This window comes from Oncorhynchus gorbuscha, linkage group LG01, assembly GCF_021184085.1.
Source record: "Oncorhynchus gorbuscha isolate QuinsamMale2020 ecotype Even-year linkage group LG01, OgorEven_v1.0, whole genome shotgun sequence".
Lineage (NCBI taxonomy): Eukaryota > Metazoa > Chordata > Actinopteri > Salmoniformes > Salmonidae > Oncorhynchus > Oncorhynchus gorbuscha.
In genome coordinates this window covers 84143721-84163229 of record NC_060173.1, presented here as the reverse complement: position 1 = coordinate 84163229, position 19509 = coordinate 84143721, and the positions used below count along the sequence as shown (strand labels likewise).

Below are 19509 nucleotides of genomic sequence, written 5' to 3'. Positions count from 1 at the left end.
ACCAATACAGGACTCATTTCGAATCGTACTACACCAGCTCTGACGCTCGTCGGATGTGGCAGGGCTTGCAAACCATTACAAACTACAAAGGAGGCACAGCTGAGAGCTGCCAGTGACACGAGCCTACCAGACGAGCTAAGCTACTTCTATGCTTGCTTGGAGGAATCATTACAAACTACAAAGGGAGGCACAGCTGAGAGCTGCCAGTGACACGAGCCTACCAGACGAGCTAAGCTACTTCTATGCTTGCTTGGAGGAAAATAAAACTGAAACATGCATGAGAGCACCAGCTGTTCCGGAAGACTGTGTGATAAAGCTCTCCGCAGCCGATGTGAGTAAGATCTTTAAACAGGTCAGCATTCACAAGGCCGCAGGGCCAGAAGGATTACCAGGAAGTGTACTGCGAGCATGCGCTGACCAACTGGCAAGTGTCATCACTGACATTTTCAACCTCTCCCTGTCTGTGTCTGGAATACCAACATGTTTTAAGCAGACCACCATAGTGCCTGTGCCCAAGAACACTAAGGTACCCTGCCTAAATGACTGCCGACCCGTAGCACTCACGTCTGTAGCCATTAAGTGCTTTGAAAGGATGGTCATAGCTCATATCAAAACCATCATCCTAGAAACCCTAGACCAACTCCAATTTGCATACCGCCCCAACAGATCCACAGATGATGCGTTCTCTATTGCAAGCCCTACTGCCATTTCTCATCTGGACAAAGGGAGCACCTATGTGAGAATGCTATTCATTGACTACAGCTCAGCGTTCAAAACCATATTTCCCTCAAAGCTCATCAATAAGCTAAGGACCGTGGGACAAAACACTTCCCTCTGCAACTGGATCCTGGACTTCCTGACGGACCACCCCCAGGTGGTAAGGGTAGGTAACAACACATCCGCCACACTGATCCTCAACACAGGGGCCCCTCAGGGGTGCATGCTCAGTCACCTCCTGTACTCCCTGTTTACTCATGACTTCACAGCCAGGCACGACTCCAACACCATCATCAAATTTGCTGATGACACAACAGTGATAGGCCTGATCACAGACAATGACGAGACAGCCTATAGGGAGGAGCTCAGAGACCTGGCCATGGGGTGCCAGAACAACAACCTATCCCTCAACGTGATCAAGACAAAGAAGATGATTGTGGATTACAGGAAAAAGAGGATCGAGCACATCACCAATTCTCATCGAAGGGGCTGTAGTGGAGCAGGTTGAGAGCTTCAAGTTCCTTGGTGTCCACATCACAAACAACCTAACATGGTCCGAGCACAGCAAGACAGTCATGAAGAGGGCACAACAAAAACTATTCCCCCTCAGGAGACTGAAAAGAGTTGTCATGAGTCCTCAGATCCTCAAAAGGTTCTACAGCTGCACCATTCAGAGCATCCTGACTGGTTGCATCACTGCTTGGTATGGCAACTGCTCAGCCTCTGACTGCAAGGCACTACAGAGGGTAGTGCGTATGGCCCAGTACATCACTGGGGCTAAGCTTCCTGCCATCCAGGACCTCTATACCTTGCGGTGTCAGAGGAAGGCCCTAAAAATTGTCAAAGACTCCAGCCACCCTAGTCATAGACTGTTCTCTCTGCTACCGCATGGCAAGCGGTACCGGAGCGCCAAGTTTAGGTCCAAGAGGCTTCTAAAAAAATAAAGGAAAGCCGCACACTCTAGCAGCTCAGATGCAAAAGTATTTACGTCCAACGTTTTGACAGACAAGCTGTCTTCATCAGGGTATAATGACAAACACTGCAGGATGACTCATTTATATAGTGTAAAAAGACACACAGGTGTCTGTAATCATGGCCGGGTGTGACCTGATATCATTGGTTAATTCTCATATTAAAATAGCATACAAAAAAACATAAATGGATAGCGTACGATCATAGATACATTTTGGCTACATAAGCCTACAAACATTCTAAACAGCTGCAACCTCCAAGCCATTAGACTCCTGAACATCTAGTCAAATGGCTACCCAGACAATTTGCATTACCCCCCCTCCCCCTTTTTACACCACTGCTACTCTCTGTTGTCATCTATGCATTGTCACTTTAATAACTCTATATACATGCACATCATGCTACCTCAACTAAGCAGTGTAGACTGTATCAGTACCCCCCTGTATATAGTCTCCCTATTGTTATTTTTTTCTGCTCTAAATTACTTGTTTCTTTCATCTCTTATTCTTTTCTTATTTTGTTTTTTTACTGCATTGTTGGTTAGGGGCTCATAAGTAGGCATTTCACTGTAAGATCTACAACTGTTGTATCTGGCGTATGTGACTAATACAATTTGATTTGATTTGTCTTGATGTTACACAAAGTTTTGTCTCCTAGATTTACATTTACTATGTTACGTTTAGTCTATGAGACCAGGCTGGTATAGCGCCACTGCGCCAGCGAGGAGAGTCTGAGGCAGGGCAGACTTAAAGGTGTCGACATTACTAGCTTCTGTAGTTTAGGTTGGTGAGTCGGGAGAAAGAATAGGGAGACGCATTTCCCATACAGAAGAGCCACTCTGTGCAGGTTTTCCTCTTGAAATCGACTTGGTTTGCTATGCGTAAAACGCCCTGCGTTTAAGTTGGATTACTTTGATAGTTGGAAAAAACAATATTTTTAAATAATGGTCAGGTCCGAGAATAAAATAACACGGATTTGTTTTCGAGACCGTGCTGTATATCTGTTTACTTGTGGATGTTAAAATGTCGCGTACACTCGGAGTTTATAAATGGTATGACATTTTCTTCCAGAATTGGCAAAGTCTGCGTATTTTTCTAATTTGTGTGGTTATTTTGAGAGCTGAAATTGGAAGTTTGGATTAACGGTTTCTAAATACCCCGAATGTTTTTCAGGAATTGCTGACTCCGTCAATTGGTGCCTGGTTTGGATATTTTAGAACCTCTCTGGTGAGTTTTCCTGTCTGCGTTTTCACGCTTCTCTCAGGTTGCTCGCAGGCTGGTGAAGTGGGGTTTGGCTGGTGTTCCACTGTAAAAAGTAAAGGCATGCTTTAAAACACAATAATAAAGTGTTGGCCTCTCTCTTGCACTCTGCTTTTTTTTACTGCGCTGGACTTTATTTCTTATTTATTGAACATAAATGCTCTAAAGACGCACACAGGTCCCATGTCCACTATTGGATATTCTTCTCTATTTCTGGTTGTTTATTGTAACTAACAGTTTACAATAATGCGGGGAGAGTTTGTCCTGGGTCTGTCCCTGCTGTGTCTGCTAGCGTGGGCAGGACACGCCGAAAAACAAGCCCACCTCAGACGGTTTCCCTTGCGCCAACGCACCAAACTCAATACCGGGCGTCTGCAGCTCGGCGCAGCCGGCAGAGAGCGCACTGTCGGCGTGGGAGGAACCCGCCCAGGGCCCGGCTCCCCCTCGGTGCCCTCCGGGATCAGCGCCAGGCTCGACGAGGACATGCATGCGGACCAGGTCTCTGTTCTTCAGCCCAGGACTGGGTCTGGACAGGGCAGGAGAGGTGGAGCGCTGGCAAGGGCAGCAGGGAGGAGGGTAGCTGGGAAGATGGCTCCCCTCCAGTCTGGCATGCTTCAGGATGAAGGCACTACCGGGGCGAGGGCCAGACAGACTCGAATGCCAAGCAGCGCAGGCTCGCCTAACCTCCTGGCAAGCTTTGCAGGGAAAAACCGAGTCCTGGTGATTTCTGCTCCACATGACTCAGATGGTTACTACCGGCTGATGATGACACTGCTGAAGCCAGACGTGTACTGCGAGCTGGCAGAGAGGCACGTGCAGCAGATCGTGATATTCCACCAGGAGGGGGAGATGGGTGGGAAGGTGAGGCGGATCACCAGCGAGGGGAAGGTGATGGAGGAACCTTTGGACAAAGTGCTTATCCCCCGCCTCATGACCTTCCTCAAACTGGAGAAAGGTAGGCGTGGCCCACCTGGAAACATCCCCTAGCCCTACTCCTTCAGTGTTAGCAGATCTGAGAGAATCTCTGTGGGGGGCTAGATTGAACCTGTCATTCAGATCTGTCAACACTTGCTTGGTGTTAGGAGTGGGGGTTATGGGGGTACTTGGTGTGATGTTGGCTATTTGTATGTTTACTGCATGTTTTATGCTGACAAGCAGTGAAAATGAATTTGTGAGGGCAATAACATAAATCTGAGTCTTTACAGGTAAGTTTGGGATGCTTACAGAGTGCTTGGTGAGTTTTTCTCATTTCGGCATGTTGCTTGTGGCCAAAACCATATTAGCTAGTCTACTTAACTCAGTAAATTAAACCTGTCACCCTGTCCTGTCCAGGTAAGTTTGGTATGGTGCTCCTGAGGAAAACACTGCAAGTGGAGGAGAGGTACCCCTATCCAGTCAGGCTGGAGGCCATGTACGAGGTCATCGACCAGGCACCAATGAGGAAGCTGGAGAAGATCCGACAGAAGGGATTCGTCCAGAAGTGTAAAGGGGCGGGAGTAGAGGGCCAAGTGGGTGGGAGGGGTGGAGACTCAGGGATGGAAGTTGAAACAGGTGGACAGGTAGACCCGACCCCAGAGAGGAAGCCGCCTGCGAGGAAGCCAATGAGGAGACCCACAACAACCACCACCATTGCCACGAGGTCAACGACAACGAGGCCAATGACAACTTCGATAACAACAAGACCCACGACGACCACGACAAAAGCCACCATGACAACAACGAAAGCAACAACCACACCAAAGCCCACAACAACCACAACTAAACGTACTGTGACCACACGACAGACCACCACCACTACCACCAGAACCCAGAGACCCACAAAAGCCCAAACCACCCCTCACTGGCTGCCTGCCCCTCGGACCACACCTGAGCCCTATAACCGCAGAGACAAGGGGAGAGACAGGGCGAGGTACCCACCCAAGACCACCACGTCTGGGGACAACCGAACAGACAAGGAGGGGAAGGACCACAACAGCCGTAAGCCGGCCGGAGTGATACCCACCAAAAGGAAGCATGGGAAGGTATGCAGTTTTTTTTATTTTACCTTTATTAAACTTGGCAAGTCAGTTAAGAACAAATTCTTATTTTCAATGACGGCCTAGGAACAGTGGGTTAACTGCCTGTTCAGGGGCAGAACGACAGATTTTTACCTTGTCAGCTCAGGGATTAGAACTTGCAACCTTTCGGTTACTAGGCCAACACTCTAACCACTAGGCTACCCTATCTCCCCAAAAAGATGACTTATTACATTTCACTTATTACATTGATGTTGAGACAGAATGTTGCTGTATCTTGTTCTCTGTTGCTTTTGTTGCACCAGGCTTGATTTTGGTGATCAATAAAGTCCTCTTCTCTCCTATCCTCTCCTTTTCTCCTCCCTCCTCTCCTCTTCTCTTCACTCCTCTCTTCTCTCCAGGTGTTGAATAATGAGTATGAGGAGAACTATGAATCAAGCCGGCCCACCTCCAGCAACCCAGAGACAGAGGTCAACACAGAGGTCAGCCCAACCAAGAGGGGCAAGGGAAAACACGACAATACTGAGAAGAAGAAGAAGAAAAAGAACAGCAAACCAGAAAAGGCCACCAAGAGGGACAAGGCAGAGAGGAGAGGAGCGAAGGTGGGGAAGGAGGGAAAAAACAACGGGAAGAAGAACGGAAAGAAGGCGTTGAAGAATCACGAGAAAGAGGCGTACCACAAACCCACCAAGAAGCCTCCGCCTCCTAAGGGTTCCCTGGCATCCTTCCTGGACTACTTTGAGAACAGGAGACGACTTGTGGTAAGTACCAGTGTTTTGCAGCCTGTCTAGATTCTTATCACAGGAGTGTTGCCGAGGGCAGGGTAGTAAAATCAGTCCCCATCCTCTAACCTCCCCGCTATCTATTATAAACACAATCGCCACAGCAGTGTGTGTGTGAGTGTGTGTCACACAGTCTAACCCAGTCTCTTTCTGTGTGTGTGTCTCCAGATCATAACAGCCCCCAGTGAGGAGAGCACTATGTATGTGCAACAGAGGGATGAGTACCTGGAGACGGTGTGTGAGATGGCCATCAGGAAAGTCTCCATCATCACCATCTTTGGCTCTGTCAACTCCACCATGAAGATAGATCACTACCAGCTGGGTATGTACACATCTCTACTAACACATTATTGCAGGAAAGGAAAAGTTTAAGTGACTTTGGGTCCTTGAAAACTCTATATAAATGTAATGTATTATTATTGTTACGACACGTAGCCTGTACAGGACAGAACAGTCCGCATCAGCTATAGTACACTTGAAATTGAAAGGTCATTTCTGATTCAGCCGACGTACCGTAAATGCAGTCTCCGCGAACGTGGGAACATTGCCTTTAGATTTCAAACGCGCTATAGCGCTGAACTTTGGCGATACGGATTGAATTGAGCCCTTAAGTTACAGTAGGTGTCCTGTATTGCTGTTACTGCCCTGTCCTGCTTTTACCCCTGCTCTCCTAAACTCCTCTGATAGAACAGAAGGCTAGCAGGTGTCTGGAGTGAGTCTGCAGCAAACAATAAGAGAGGCTCGAACAATAACACTGTGAACAGGATGACACTACCATTGCAAAGACATTTTGGTGAGACACAATGCCAACTCTTCCTGAGTCCCAGACATGAAAGTTAATGGTGCACAAAGGCTTTCACTGCTTCGCCATGAGTGCTTCGCGCATTTGACCACACGGATCGGGGGGGGGGCTTTGTGTTTGTGAGAGTCTCACCTTTCCATAGAGGGGGCAAAATCATTTATTGGCCAAACCGTTCGTTCGCTACAGCCGTTTTCATGAGAAAAAGCTACAGAGAAACACCTCAGTAGCTTTGCCACCTTCCACCACCGATGCGGAAGTCAGACATCGGGGTTTGCAGTGGATTAAGATCCAGCCCATGCACATCTCTAGCTTAAACAGACAGCTTTTGAAGGGGATTTTTATTATTATTTATGTATTATGCCTCGAGCGGAGCATGAGGGGGGCCTCAAGCAGAGAAACTATTGTAATATTTGTATATATATATATTTATTTGTATTTTTTATGCCCAGGTCATGAGGCCCCTTGATAATGTGAGACCTGAGGCAATTGCCTCTTCTGCCTAATGGTAAGTCCGCCAGTGTGTATGTGTGGTGTGGGGCGATCCCGGCTGAATACCTTCCTAGTTTATCATTGGTGAAAAGGGGGAAGTCTGCTTCCTCTGCAGCTAATGTGTAAGCTAGAGAGTTAGCTCACCTCTCTCACACACACACACACACACACACACACACACACACACACACACACACACACACACACACACACACACACACACACACACACACACACACACACACACACACACACACACACACACACACACACACACACACACACACACACACACACACACACATGTCTTGGGTTAGCTTACATGGCTTATCTTCAAGATTAATTAGTCTCCCTTTTGTTGATTTTCTTCAAAGCTACTTATTCAGATGGCTCAAGATTACAAATGCGTCTTATGAGATTTGCATTGTAAATTGGGCTTGGCAAGCGACAATATTTGTAGTTTTATGGAGATTTGAATCGTGCCTCCAGCCTATAGTTAGGATGTGTTAATGTCAGGACACAGCCCTACTGCATAAAACTTTATTATTCTCTCTGATTCTACACAACGACATGTTCCACAGACGGAATGCCAGAAAGTGATTTGAGGTGATGTCACACACACACCCATGTTATGAACCGGACGGTGGTTAGTCTTATGTTCCAAGCATCGCTCCAAGGGTTAATGTGTGTTCGTGTGGGTGAGCGTGTGTGGGTGTTCGTGCGGGTGTGTGTGTGTGTCCGTGTGTAAATGGTCCTTTCACAGCTGTATGCTGGAAAAAGGTTCCCTGTGTTGGATGACATCATCCTTACCTTTGAGTGTAATGCAGACATTGGTCAGTGTGTGTGTGTGTGTGTGTGTGTGTGTGTGTGTGTGTGTGTGTGTGTGTGTGTGTGTGTGTGTGTGTGTGTGTGTGTGTGTGTGTGTGTGTGTGTGTGTGTGTGTGTGTGTGTTTGCGTGCGTGCGTGCGTGCGTGCGTGCGTGCGTGCGTGCGTGTGTGTGTGTGTGTGTGTGTGTGTGTGTGTGTGTGTTTGCGTGCGTGTGTGCGTGCGTGCGTGTGTGTACAGGTTGCTGTGATTAAGGGCTGTGGGCTGTGTAAGCGGTAGCTACAGTCCCAGCTTGCATATAATGTTCAAGAACCATTTGTTTCTTGGAGTGGGGTTATGGGTTATCCGATAGTTATTTTGCAGACAACCTTCGCACAATGTTCTGGGAATGGTGCAGGATACCCAGATTGCACATAACGTTCTGAGAACCATGTATCTTAGGTGGGAATTTCAGTACTTCAGCATAAGGTTTCCTACAAGTTTCCTCATAGTTCTATTTAAATGAATGTTCTCAAATTGTTTAAAGAACATTAAGAAACAACGTGCTTCTGTGTGAATTTCAGTACTTCAGCATAACTTTTTCTGCAGGTTTCCTCATGGTTCTATTTAAAGAAAACTTTCCATAAAAAACATTAGTAACTTTCAAAGAACATTCTAAGAATGTTATTTAAAAACATATACCTGTACATTCCGTGTCAACAAAACTCTCTCTATCCTGGGGTGTATCTTGTTAAGTGTTTCCAGGTGTGTTTGCCGCGCCCACTTATTAGCCACACCTGATCTCAATGAGTGCTTGTTTCCTTTGAAATTGGTTCCGTTTGAATAGACAAAAGATGTATCAGTTAAAAGAAACACAGCATGCTAGCTCCATCCTGGTGGCGCAGTGGACTATTTCCATGAATAGAGAACAGACGATTGTAGGTTTGTATCTCACTGAGGCTTTGATACAATAAAAAAGAAATGGGTTTGCATGATTAATGCCTAAGTTAATGAATTTCCATGTGTCCTAGCCGTGCTTGGAGTTCAGAACAGCTAACACAAATTAAGCTGGCAGTGTTATTAAAAGTCTTATGGAAACACGTTCTCAGAACGTTATTTAATTACCTTCAAATAACTCATCATTTTCGTCATCAGAATGTTAAGAAAACTTCTCAAGAAAACTTTCAGGGAACCATAGTGAAACGTTCTCAGAACCACCCTGCATCCTAAAAAGTCAGGAAACTTATGGCTTCATTCTCAGTACCAATGGAAAACCAAAAACATACGTTCCCACAACTTCCAAGGAACCAAATGTGCCAACTGTGTTAGCTCCTCTAAGCCATGTGATCAAGCCAACTTCCTGCCTGAGTATATTCCTGTTCAGGATAGATAGATGGATCACCGCTTTTTACCTTAGAAACCATGGTGCTGCAGATACTGTATATGTAAGCCATAGGAAGACGCCTTTTGTTTTCTGTAGAAAGGAGGATGGTTGTGGATTGAAAACATCTTCATGTATGTTGCTGTATGTTTTCAAAAGGTGACCAGTTCTCTTTATAGTACAAAGCAGACATGTGGAGTCCTTATCCTCTCAATCACATCAGGAAACATGTTTTTTTTTTAAATCCTTGTTGTGGAGACTGATGGGTTTCCAGTCAAAACAAACAGTAAGTCAACAAATGGCCTCTGTCATTACCCTCATGGTGAAGACAGCTGTGGTCTTTGGGGTGGGATTCCAATCAAAACAAAGGAAAACAGAGCGAGATCTGGAATGCAGTCTGAGATGCAATCCGGTCTGCCTCAACAAGCATTCGGGAATCAGGAGAAAATTATGGTTGAATGTTTTTTTTTTTTTTTTAAAGGAATATCCATGTTGAAAGGGAGTGAGACATTCCAAAGAGTTAAAGGAAAAAAAAATAAGACAAACAATCTAGATTGGCTTCTTCCTCCTCAGCCATCTCCCTCTCACTCTGTTTGATACAGATTATTGCCAATGTTTGGTAATAGAGATGGCCTCAGTGTGTGTGTGTGTGTGTGTCTTCTCAGAGGAAGCAGTAAGCCTATAGAGTAAACACACCATTGCCCTCCTTTTGAGTGGTAGATCTATTTTACCTCAAACAGACGCTCGCCCAAAATCAACCGTCGATTCCCCCAGTAGTCCCCTCCTTACCCTACCTCTATGTTTGCAGAACTGAAGAGACAGGGATAGGTGTAACCAATAACAACTAATAAGGCCACGACTCCACCTCTCCTAAATATTATGAGGGAAACACGCCTTCTGGTCGTCAGTCATGTGTCAACCCATTCAGTCTCTGGTAGGAAGTGGGATGTCCAATCCCTGTTTCCCCATGACTCTGGTTGTACTATGCAGTTGTTTTAGCTTCCTTATCTGAAAATGCACTCATTATTGTAAGTTGCTCTGGACAGGAGTCTGTTAAATTGTACTAAACAACATTTTAATTGGTTGTCTGTTTCTCAATTTTCTCTCGCTCTCTTCTTTCCCTTCTCTTTCTCTTCCCCTCCCAGAGAACGACAAGCCTATGACGGGTCTTCGTCAGGAGGACCTGGTGAACCAGGATCTGATCACAGAGCTCAGGAAGGAGTTTTATATGACATTTAACGACTTCTACATGGTTCTCACTGACACTGACATGAGAGCCAAGGTGGGTTTTTCTCTCTCTCTCTCTCTCTCTCTCTCTCTCTCTCTCTCTCTCTCTCTCTCTCTCTCTCTCTCTCTCTTTCTCTCTCTCTTTTTTCTCTCTGTCTCTCTGTCTTACTAGGCGTGCATTATTTTGCAACCTGGCACACTGGATTGTCGGAGTCTGCACTTTTTGGACCATTCCATTTAGAACTAAAGTCTACAACTCAACCCAACCATTTTGCCAAGTGAGCTAAATGGAGCACAAACACCTAACCTCTCTGTTTGGCCAATTAGACATAGACTCATGTTGCCTGACCTGCCTTCGCCATACTGTAAACATCCTGCCGTGATTAAACACTGGTTTAATTCACACATCATGACGTTCTCCCAACAGCTGTGTTTTGTGTGTGTGTGCGTGTGTGTGTGTGTGTGTGTGTGTGTGTGTGTGTGTGTGTGTGTGTGTGTGTGTGTGTGTGTGTGTGTGTGTGTGTGTGTGTGTGTGTGTGTGTGTGTGTGTGTGTGTGTGTGTGTGTGTGTGTGTGTGTGTGTGTGTGTGTGTGTGTGTGTGTGTGTGTGTGTGTGTGTGTGTGTGTGAACCACCAGGCTGTTTTCAGACGGATTAAACAAAGACACCAGTGTGCAAGCAACCCTCTAATGCTGTCAGTACAGACAGGAAATTCTATTAACATTACAGGGCACATGGAGGGAGGGAGGGAGGAGTGACAGGGAATGCAAAAAACAATGAGGGAGACTGTATCCATGGCAGCAGACCCTCACCTGATCCATTAGAAAGTTTGTGTGCCTGTGCTTCTGTGAGTGTGTAATGCTGCATTGGGGAATATCACATTCTGGATTGAGCAAATTTGAGATCAGAATTTTAATGCCCACAGTGTTAAATGCAACACTTTCTTAGTGTGTATATGACTAACACTTTTCAAAGTGTTGATGAACTAACACCCCAAGAGTGTTGGGTCCCTAACACCATGGGTGTTGCAAATTTGGACTTAAATGAACACTTTATTAGGGCAGATGCTGTTCCACTTCCTCAGTGTTAGGGCATTAACACCTGTTGTGTTACCGTAACTCATTTTTTGTTGTTCTTATAACAATGTAGGGTGTAAAGCCTTATTTGCATATTTATTTTCAAGGGTGCCACTCAAGTTAATTTTAGAGGTACCTGTACCACCCATGACTGTGTTTGCTAGTGACAGAGACATGATTGTTGCATTCGATGGCTTTCAGTCCCGTAGCTTTCAGTGTGTGCCTAAATTTATATTTTATCATCAAAATGTAATTATTTATCACAATAAATGACTTTTTTTGACTATACCATACTTCAACATTCAAGTTTCACCCGAACACAGTTGTCTGAAACTCCTGGTTTGCTGGCCACATCAACAAGTCATATTATGCTGGCTTCCAAAGTGTTACATAATTCCTATTCAAATCCAGCCATAGGCTATTGAAGAATTTGAACTTTTAATCCCCCGCAAACAGCAGGTAAAATGACTGCCAAGGTAGGAAAGGTTGATCAATGAGACTACCTTAAACCATCTCAATAACGGGTTAAATAAATCCAACCACTTACAGATTAGATTTGGTTAGAAACATTTATGTTAGTTATCTTTGTGTAGTATAAGATCAATGAATCAATCATTGTGCGTGCAGAAACATAGATATTAAAACTATTCTAAAAAGCAACCTGCAACAAAGCATGCTGGGAGATATAATGTCCCATGTCTCTTTCACTCTGAGAGAATTAACGGAAATGAACTCAGCAGTCGAGTGACAACACCACCTGGTTAACACTTCATTTATTAACCACAGGTGGTGTCAATTTCCATCCCATTTATTCATCGCAGGCGGTGTCAATTTCAATCCCACTGGTGTTAACCCCACTAGAATCAGATATAACACTCACAACACTTTTTTATCTCAACTCCAATAGTTTAACACCCACAAATCTGCTGTGTGTGAAGGGACTCTGATTCTCATCGAACACATGGCTCAGTGTCTTGTTTCATTTGCATACAGATTTTTTAGGAGTAGAGGATACACCATTTTTTAAGAATACTGGGATAGGTATAACAAAGGAATAGCATTTGTTATGTTTTTCTCCTGACAACTTAAAGAATCGAGTAAGGATTGTACACTCAAATCCTCCAATGCTTATCTTTTTGCTCCATTGTCTTTTTTTCTGTCTTGATGATGTGTGTTTGTCCCTCTAACAGCAATCCTACGAGGTCCCGATCGCCATGAAGGCTGTGTTTGATTACATCGACACCTTCTCCTCTCGCATCAGAGAGATGGAACAGCAGAAGAGAGACGGAGTTGTCTGCAAGAAGGAGGACAAACCCAGATCACTGGAGAACTTCCTCTCCAGGTAGTGTGTGTGCACGTTACTCTTGCTGATGGCTGTGGCAGCGTCTGGAATTTTAAACAGTCATTAGCTCACAGCCAGTGAGAATATTGTCTCAAACCAGGCAGGGGTCTCGTTGAGGAGGCTGTGGTCAGAATTTGTAGTCAACATGAATATTCACACTAAATCACCTGCACCACAAATTCAACAGTTCTTTATGAGCTAAACTTGGCTCTGATGGTGGACAGAATGCGCGAGCCTGTACTTCTAGTACTCTACGTCAACACAATTGTCTTGGATTGATTTACTATGGTCCTATATTTCTATCAGATTAACTGTGGTTTGTTTGCAATAGAGACTAAATTCCAGTCTGATGACAGTGAGCCAAAGGGTCTGGAGTTTGGACAGAAAGTGACTTGGTTGATGACATGACTGTATAATCTTCCTACATCTTTCATCCTAGTTCCGTCTTTGGGTTCTCAGGTTCCGTTGGAGGCGTCGTCTGTTTGTAATCTCCGCCCCCAACGATGAGGAATGGGCCTATCAGCAGCAACTCTATGCACTGACCAGCCAAGCCTGCAACCTGGGTGAGTATAAGAAGGAATTGTTGATTTATTCCTTAAACAATATTTATCCCATCTACAGGAAGTGACTAGTCTAGTGCCTAGGGATTGTTACACACACACACACACACACACACACACACACACACACACACACACACACACACACACACACACACACACACACACACACACACACACACACACACACACACACACACACACACACACACACACACACACACACACACACACACACACAATGCTCCCTGTGGTTCAAAATGTGTGTAAATCATATTAGATTTACAACAGCCTCCACTCAGACCCGATCACATACAGAAGAACATTAGGCTCTCTATCCATTTGTTTCATTTTAGATTGATAGGTAAACACATACTTTAGTAGTCATAATAAAAGTGTTGGGAGTCACTGAGATTGAGAAGGACCATTATAATTGTTTCTCGCAGACATGTGCATACGCATTCAGGGACAGACACACAACCACACAATTGATGAGGGAGAATATAACACATTAGATCTGGTAAAAGATAATACTAACAAAAAGAGCAAGAGAAAGGCCATACAGTCAAATAGGATTTTAGGTGGAGGGGGTTATGTGTTATTTCATAGTTTTGTGTTATTTCATAGTTTTGATGTCTTCACTATTATTCTACAATGTAGAAAATAGTCAAAATAAAGAAAAACCCTTGAATGAGTAGGTATGTGTCACGCCCTGACCTTAGACAGCCTTTTTTATTCTCTATTTGGTTAGGTCAGGGTGTGACTTGGGTGGGCAAATCTATGTTTCTATTTCTTTGTTGGGCTAGTATGGTTCCCAATCAGAGGCAGCTGTTTATCGTTGTCTCTGATTGGGGATCATACTTAGGCAGCCCTTTTTCCCACCTTCAGGTGTGGGATCTTGATTTTGTTAGTTGCTGTGTAGCCTGCAGAACTTTACGGTAGTTTATCTTTTTTTTGGTGGTTTTTTTTGGTGTTCATCAAAATAAAGAAAGATGTACACTTACCACGCGGGCGTAACAGTGTGTCCAAACTTTTGACTGGTACTGTATGTCAGGCTAGGAATGACCATGCAAAAATGTTTTTTTTGGGATGCATGAACAAATCAAATCTAACTTTATTTGTCACATGCGCCGAATACAACAAGTGTTGTACCGTGAAATTCTTATAATGGTCTGTAAGGACTTACTTACAAGCCCTTAACCAACAATGATATTTACTGCGATTTCGATAACAACCTATGGCCATATGTTCAAGACAGGCTTGATTTCTAAATGTAATCAAGTGAAAGAAACAATGTTTAGCAAGTATTAGTTTATACTTGTATTAGTTTATACTTGTATTAGTTTATACTTGCTAAACATTGTTTCTATCATTTAATTACATTTTGAAAGATGTATTCAATGATCACACCTTTCATCACACATAAGATGGAAATTATGGACATTTGATGTTGAGTCAAATATTATGGGTAGTGCAAGTGTATTGCCTAATGTGAAAACAGTGTAATGTACTGTAATTTAATGTTCTTTAGCATACTACATTCAAAGTGACATTTTGAAACATGGGTCTTAAATGTGTTGCTACTGGGTTAACTGGTTGGTAAAATAACTACATTGACAAGATGTCATTATGTTGTGTTTTGGTGATTCAACCAATGTTCTCATTATATTTTCGGATGTGTGATGAAACATGCCTGCAGACAAAATGAATGGACAATGAAAGGTTTTGAATGTAAGACTGGCTGTGTTACCAATTTGTTTTGTACTAAGAGTTTTGAAAAATCACCACATGAAAATAGCACCAAAGCGAAATTTAAAAAATGAACAATCAGTGGTGCACGAGAACTTCAATATTGGTGTTAATAACCAGAGTTTATTGTGAGTGTGTCAATACTCTGTGTAGAGTGAAACACTCAAAACCATGCACATCATTATCATATTTCCCAGCATGCTCTATTGCAGGTTGATTTTCAGAATTGTTTGTTTCAATATCTGTGTTTCTGCATGTATATTGATTGGTTGATTAATCTTAGACTACACAAAGATAAATAACATACAATTTGATTTGATTAGTTTAGAAAAAAATGTATTAGGCACATGTGCCGAATACAACAGGTGTAGTAGACCTTAAAGTGAAATGCTTACTTACAAGCCCCTAACCAACAATGCAGTTTAAAAAATACGAATAAGAATTTAAAAGAAAAAGGAACAAGTAATTAAAGAGCAGCAGTAAAATAGCAATAGCGAGACTATATACAGGGGGTAACGGTACAGAGTCATTGTGAGGGGGCAACGGTTAGTCAAGGTAATTGAGGTAATATGTACATGTAGGTAGAGTTATTAAAGTGACTATGCATAGATAATAACTGAGAGTAGCAGAGGCGAAAAAAAGGGGGTGGGCAATGCAAATAGTATTTTGTTGTTCTAATGCGCTATTATGTCCTCTCTGCTGTTTGTTCATCTATGTGGTGGTGGTTTCCATGGTGACCCAGGCCTGAGACACATCTCCGTCCTGAAGCTGGTTGGCATGGAGGCAGTGGACCAGGGAGGAGTCCTAGAGCTCTATCCAATCAACGGTAAGAACCCTGTTGTCTCCACACCGCCTATATGTACAGTTGAAGTCAGAAGTTTACATACACCTTAGCCAAATACATTTAAACTCAGTTTTTCACAATTCCTGACATTTAATCCTAGTAACAATTTCCTTTCTTAGGTCAGTTAGGATCACCACTTTATTTTAAGAATGTGAAATGTCAGAATAATAGTAGAGAGAATGATTTATTTCAGCTTTTATTTCTTTCATCAGAAGTTTACATACACTCAATTAGTATTTGGTAGCATTGCCTTTGCCTTTAAATTGTTTAACTTGGGTCAAACATTTTAGGGAGCCTTCCACAAGCTTCCCACAATAATTTGGGTGAATTTTGGCCGATTCCTCCTGACAGAGCTGGTGTAACTTAATCAGGTTTATAGGCCTCCTTGCTTGCACACGCTTTTTCAATTTTCTATAGGATTAAGGTCAGGGCTTTGTGATGGCCACTCCAATACCTTGACTTTGTTATCCTTAAGCCATTTTGCCACAACTTCGGAAGTATGCTTGGGGTCATTGTCCATTTGGAAGACCCATTTCCAACCAAGCTTTAATTTGATTATAATGATGATGATAATTATAATTTAACTGATGTCTTGAGATGTTTCTTCAATATATCCACATAATTTTCCTGCCTTATGATGCCATCTATTTTGTGAAGTGCACCAGTCCCTCCTGCAGCAAAGCACCCCCACAACATGATGCTGCCACCCCCGTGCTTCACGGTTGGGATGGTGTACTTCGGCTTGCAAGCCTCCCCCTATTTCCTCCAAACATAACGATGGTCATTATGGACAAACAGTTCTATTTTTGTTTCATCAGACCAGAGGACATTTCTCCAAAAAGTACTATCTTTGTCCCCATGTGCAGTTGCAAACCGTAGTCTGGCTTTTTTATGGCAGTTTTGGAGCAGTGGCTTCTTCCTTGCTGAGCGGCCTTTCAGGTTATGTCGATTTAGGACTCGTTTTACTGTGGATATACAGTGGGGCAAAAAAGTATTTAGTCAGCCACCAATTGTGCAAGTTCTCCCACTTATAAAGATGAGAGAGGCCTGTAAGTTTCATCATAGGTACACTACAACTATGACAAACAAAATGAGGAGAAAAAATCCAGTAAATCACATTGTAGGATTTTTAATGAATTTATTTGCAAATTATGGTGGAAAATAAGTATTTTCTTTAAACAATTATTGGAAAAATTACTTGTCATGCACAAAGTAGATGTCCTAACCGACTTGCCAAAACTATATTTTGTTAACAAGAAATTTGTGGAGTGGTTGAAAAATGAGTTTGAATGACTCCAACCTAAGTGTATGTAAACTTCCGACTTCAACTGTATCAAACTGCATACGGGAAATGGCTGTATGAAGATTAAACCAAACAAAACAAGACAAGTGGAAGGTCAATGGGGCTGTATGTGTTATGTTTAGTTTAATCTTCAGTTCATACAGCCACGATGTTGAATTTCGGATGTTGTTTTATTGACACAGCAGGCAGGTAGGCCAGCCTCAGCCCTAACTCCTGTTGTCTCCCCTAGTCCAAGTCCCTATCGCCCAGCTGCGTCTCCTGTATTCTCTCCATGCTACCTGTTTGATGTCTCCTCTGTGGTAGGGGACCCAACCCCCAAAAACTTGCTGATACACACACACGGCCCTCCATCCATTCACCCCTGACACGCAGACAGCTCCTGTGGCCGGAGTGTTAGGGAGGAGATATGTAAACCCTCCCTTTAATTTCTCTAGCCTGCCAAATAGTTTTCTTGTGTGCTCTTTATGGACTTTTCCTTTAGTGATGGGTCGTTCACGAACAAACAGCTCTTTTTGAACTGATCTTTTTGGTGAACGTCGGGAACCGACTCGCATCTGTGAGAGCCATTCAATTGGCTCCCTTATTTACATACTGTTACTACTGGTTTTTGAGCTCCCGATAACGATTATCTGCAGATACGTTATAAAAACATTCTCTGAAGACTGTAATTCCTTACTGCAGTCCAAATGTTTTTTTGTTTTTTTTTGCAGGTCATCTAATAAAATGGTCAGGTAAAAATTGTACTTGCATATCATGATGTGTGACATAATTGCAGGCAACATTCTAGGCTTTACGTCATGGATTTGGTCTTTTTAAGCACTACTGAACAAAGAGCTGCTTGCGAGCTAAATAAAGGTCTCTTTTAGCCAAACGGACCCGGAATAACCGTCAATGCTTTCCTTGAGTAAAGGGGTAGTTTTGCAGGGGAAGATGACGGGGCACGTTCACATTAAATGGATAATATGACATTCAATTCTTCCATAGCAGTATTAACACAAGCTAATCCTTTCTAGCTCTAGAGAGGCAGCTTGGCCATGGAGCGAGAATGCCTCTTTTAAGTCAAAGATATCAAACACACCAAAACCTATTGACTGACTCTCTCCCCCTTTCAGGCAGCGCCACGGTGGAACGTGAGGGCCTCTCGGCCGCCTTGGTCAAAGACATCCGCAACTACTTCCAGATCAGCCCAGAATACTTCTCCATGCTGCTGGTGGGAAAGGACGGCAACGTCAAGTCGTGGTACCCGAGCCCCATGTGGTCCATGGCCAACATCTACGACCTGGTGGATTCCATGCAGCTCCGCAGGCAGGAGATGGCCATCCAGCAGTCACTGGGCATGCGCTGCCCCGAAGACGAGTACGGGAGCTACGGATACCATCACAATGGCTACGACGGTTACCAGGACGCTTATCACCAGGGATACGGTTACTAAAGGGGTCGTTGAGGGTGTCAATAGTCTATCAGCAATGGTATGGTTACTAAGGAGTATGTTGCCTAATCTCATAGATGCTTTTTTGATGGCCCTTTGTAGATTTGAATGGATCAGATAGGTGTAAGCAAGGCCTCTGGTAGTCTAGATGGGATTGTCACCATGTTGCTTGAATCAGATCTACAAGTTAGCAGTAAGTATCTAGGGCTATGGGAAAGGGATTGAATTCAAATTGGGCATGTGTGTGTGAGGGGCATGGGTATAAACTTTGTCTCGCCTCCTTATTAGTGGATTGTGTTTTCAGGAAGTTTATGCACAGGGTTAAAGGGTAAGGGATTAGCTCTGTACTTCCTGGTTTTGTACTAGAAGGAAATAAAGGATTGGATAGCGATGTCATCAATCTCAATCTTTCTTTATATCAGTCTTGTTCTTGTGTATTAAGAATTACAATTGAAAACTTTTCAACATTTCACATTTTCCATCAGTCTACTTCAATTCCATTCCTGACCAAATGTTAATTTTCACTTTCACAGTCTGGACCTTATTGTAGATACAAGCGTAAAGATACGTAAAAACCTTTGTATTTGACTTGTTATTTGAGGCTATTAGAATCAGAGCTATAACTGTCTGTTTCTAAGATGAATTTTCAACTTGTAAAGTTTCCTGTTGCTACACCTTGTTCTTATTTATACTCTGTGGTGCTTTATGACAAATACAACTTTGTTTACTATCAACAGTTTCTCGGAGTTAATACACATCT

The 19509-nt window shown here is 43.4% G+C and overlaps 1 protein-coding gene across 2 annotated transcripts; it reads left to right on the top strand.

The window, feature by feature from the left end:
- The first annotated feature begins 2442 nt into the window (after window positions 1-2442).
- Window positions 2443-19488, top strand: ccdc80 (coiled-coil domain containing 80). Of its 2 annotated transcripts, XM_046363015.1 has the most exons (11): window positions 2443-2740; window positions 2862-2915; window positions 3186-3903; window positions 4281-4969; window positions 5365-5724; window positions 5914-6067; window positions 10367-10503; window positions 12713-12864; window positions 13324-13427; window positions 15916-15999; window positions 18433-19488. In XM_046363015.1, the coding sequence occupies exons 1-11, from the start codon at window positions 2738-2740 to the stop codon at window positions 18750-18752; spliced, it is 2775 nt and encodes a 924-aa protein (XP_046218971.1). In that variant the 5' UTR covers window positions 2443-2737; the 3' UTR covers window positions 18753-19488. The 2 variants fall into 2 exon arrangements, with proteins under 2 accessions (XP_046218971.1, XP_046218981.1); XM_046363025.1 differs by lacking the exon at window positions 3186-3903 and having other exon boundaries at window positions 2446-2740.
- Window positions 19489-19509: the final 21 nt, after the last annotated feature.

Bases quoted from the DNA above. Each gene is read 5' to 3' on its own strand.
- ccdc80 (XM_046363015.1), top strand. The intron at 6,068-10,366 runs GTATGTACACAT...TTCCCCTCCCAG, and splicing joins GATAGATCACTACCAGCTGG to AGAACGACAAGCCTATGACG. The intron at 13,428-15,915 runs GTGAGTATAAGA...ATGGTGACCCAG, and splicing joins CAGCCAAGCCTGCAACCTGG to GCCTGAGACACATCTCCGTC.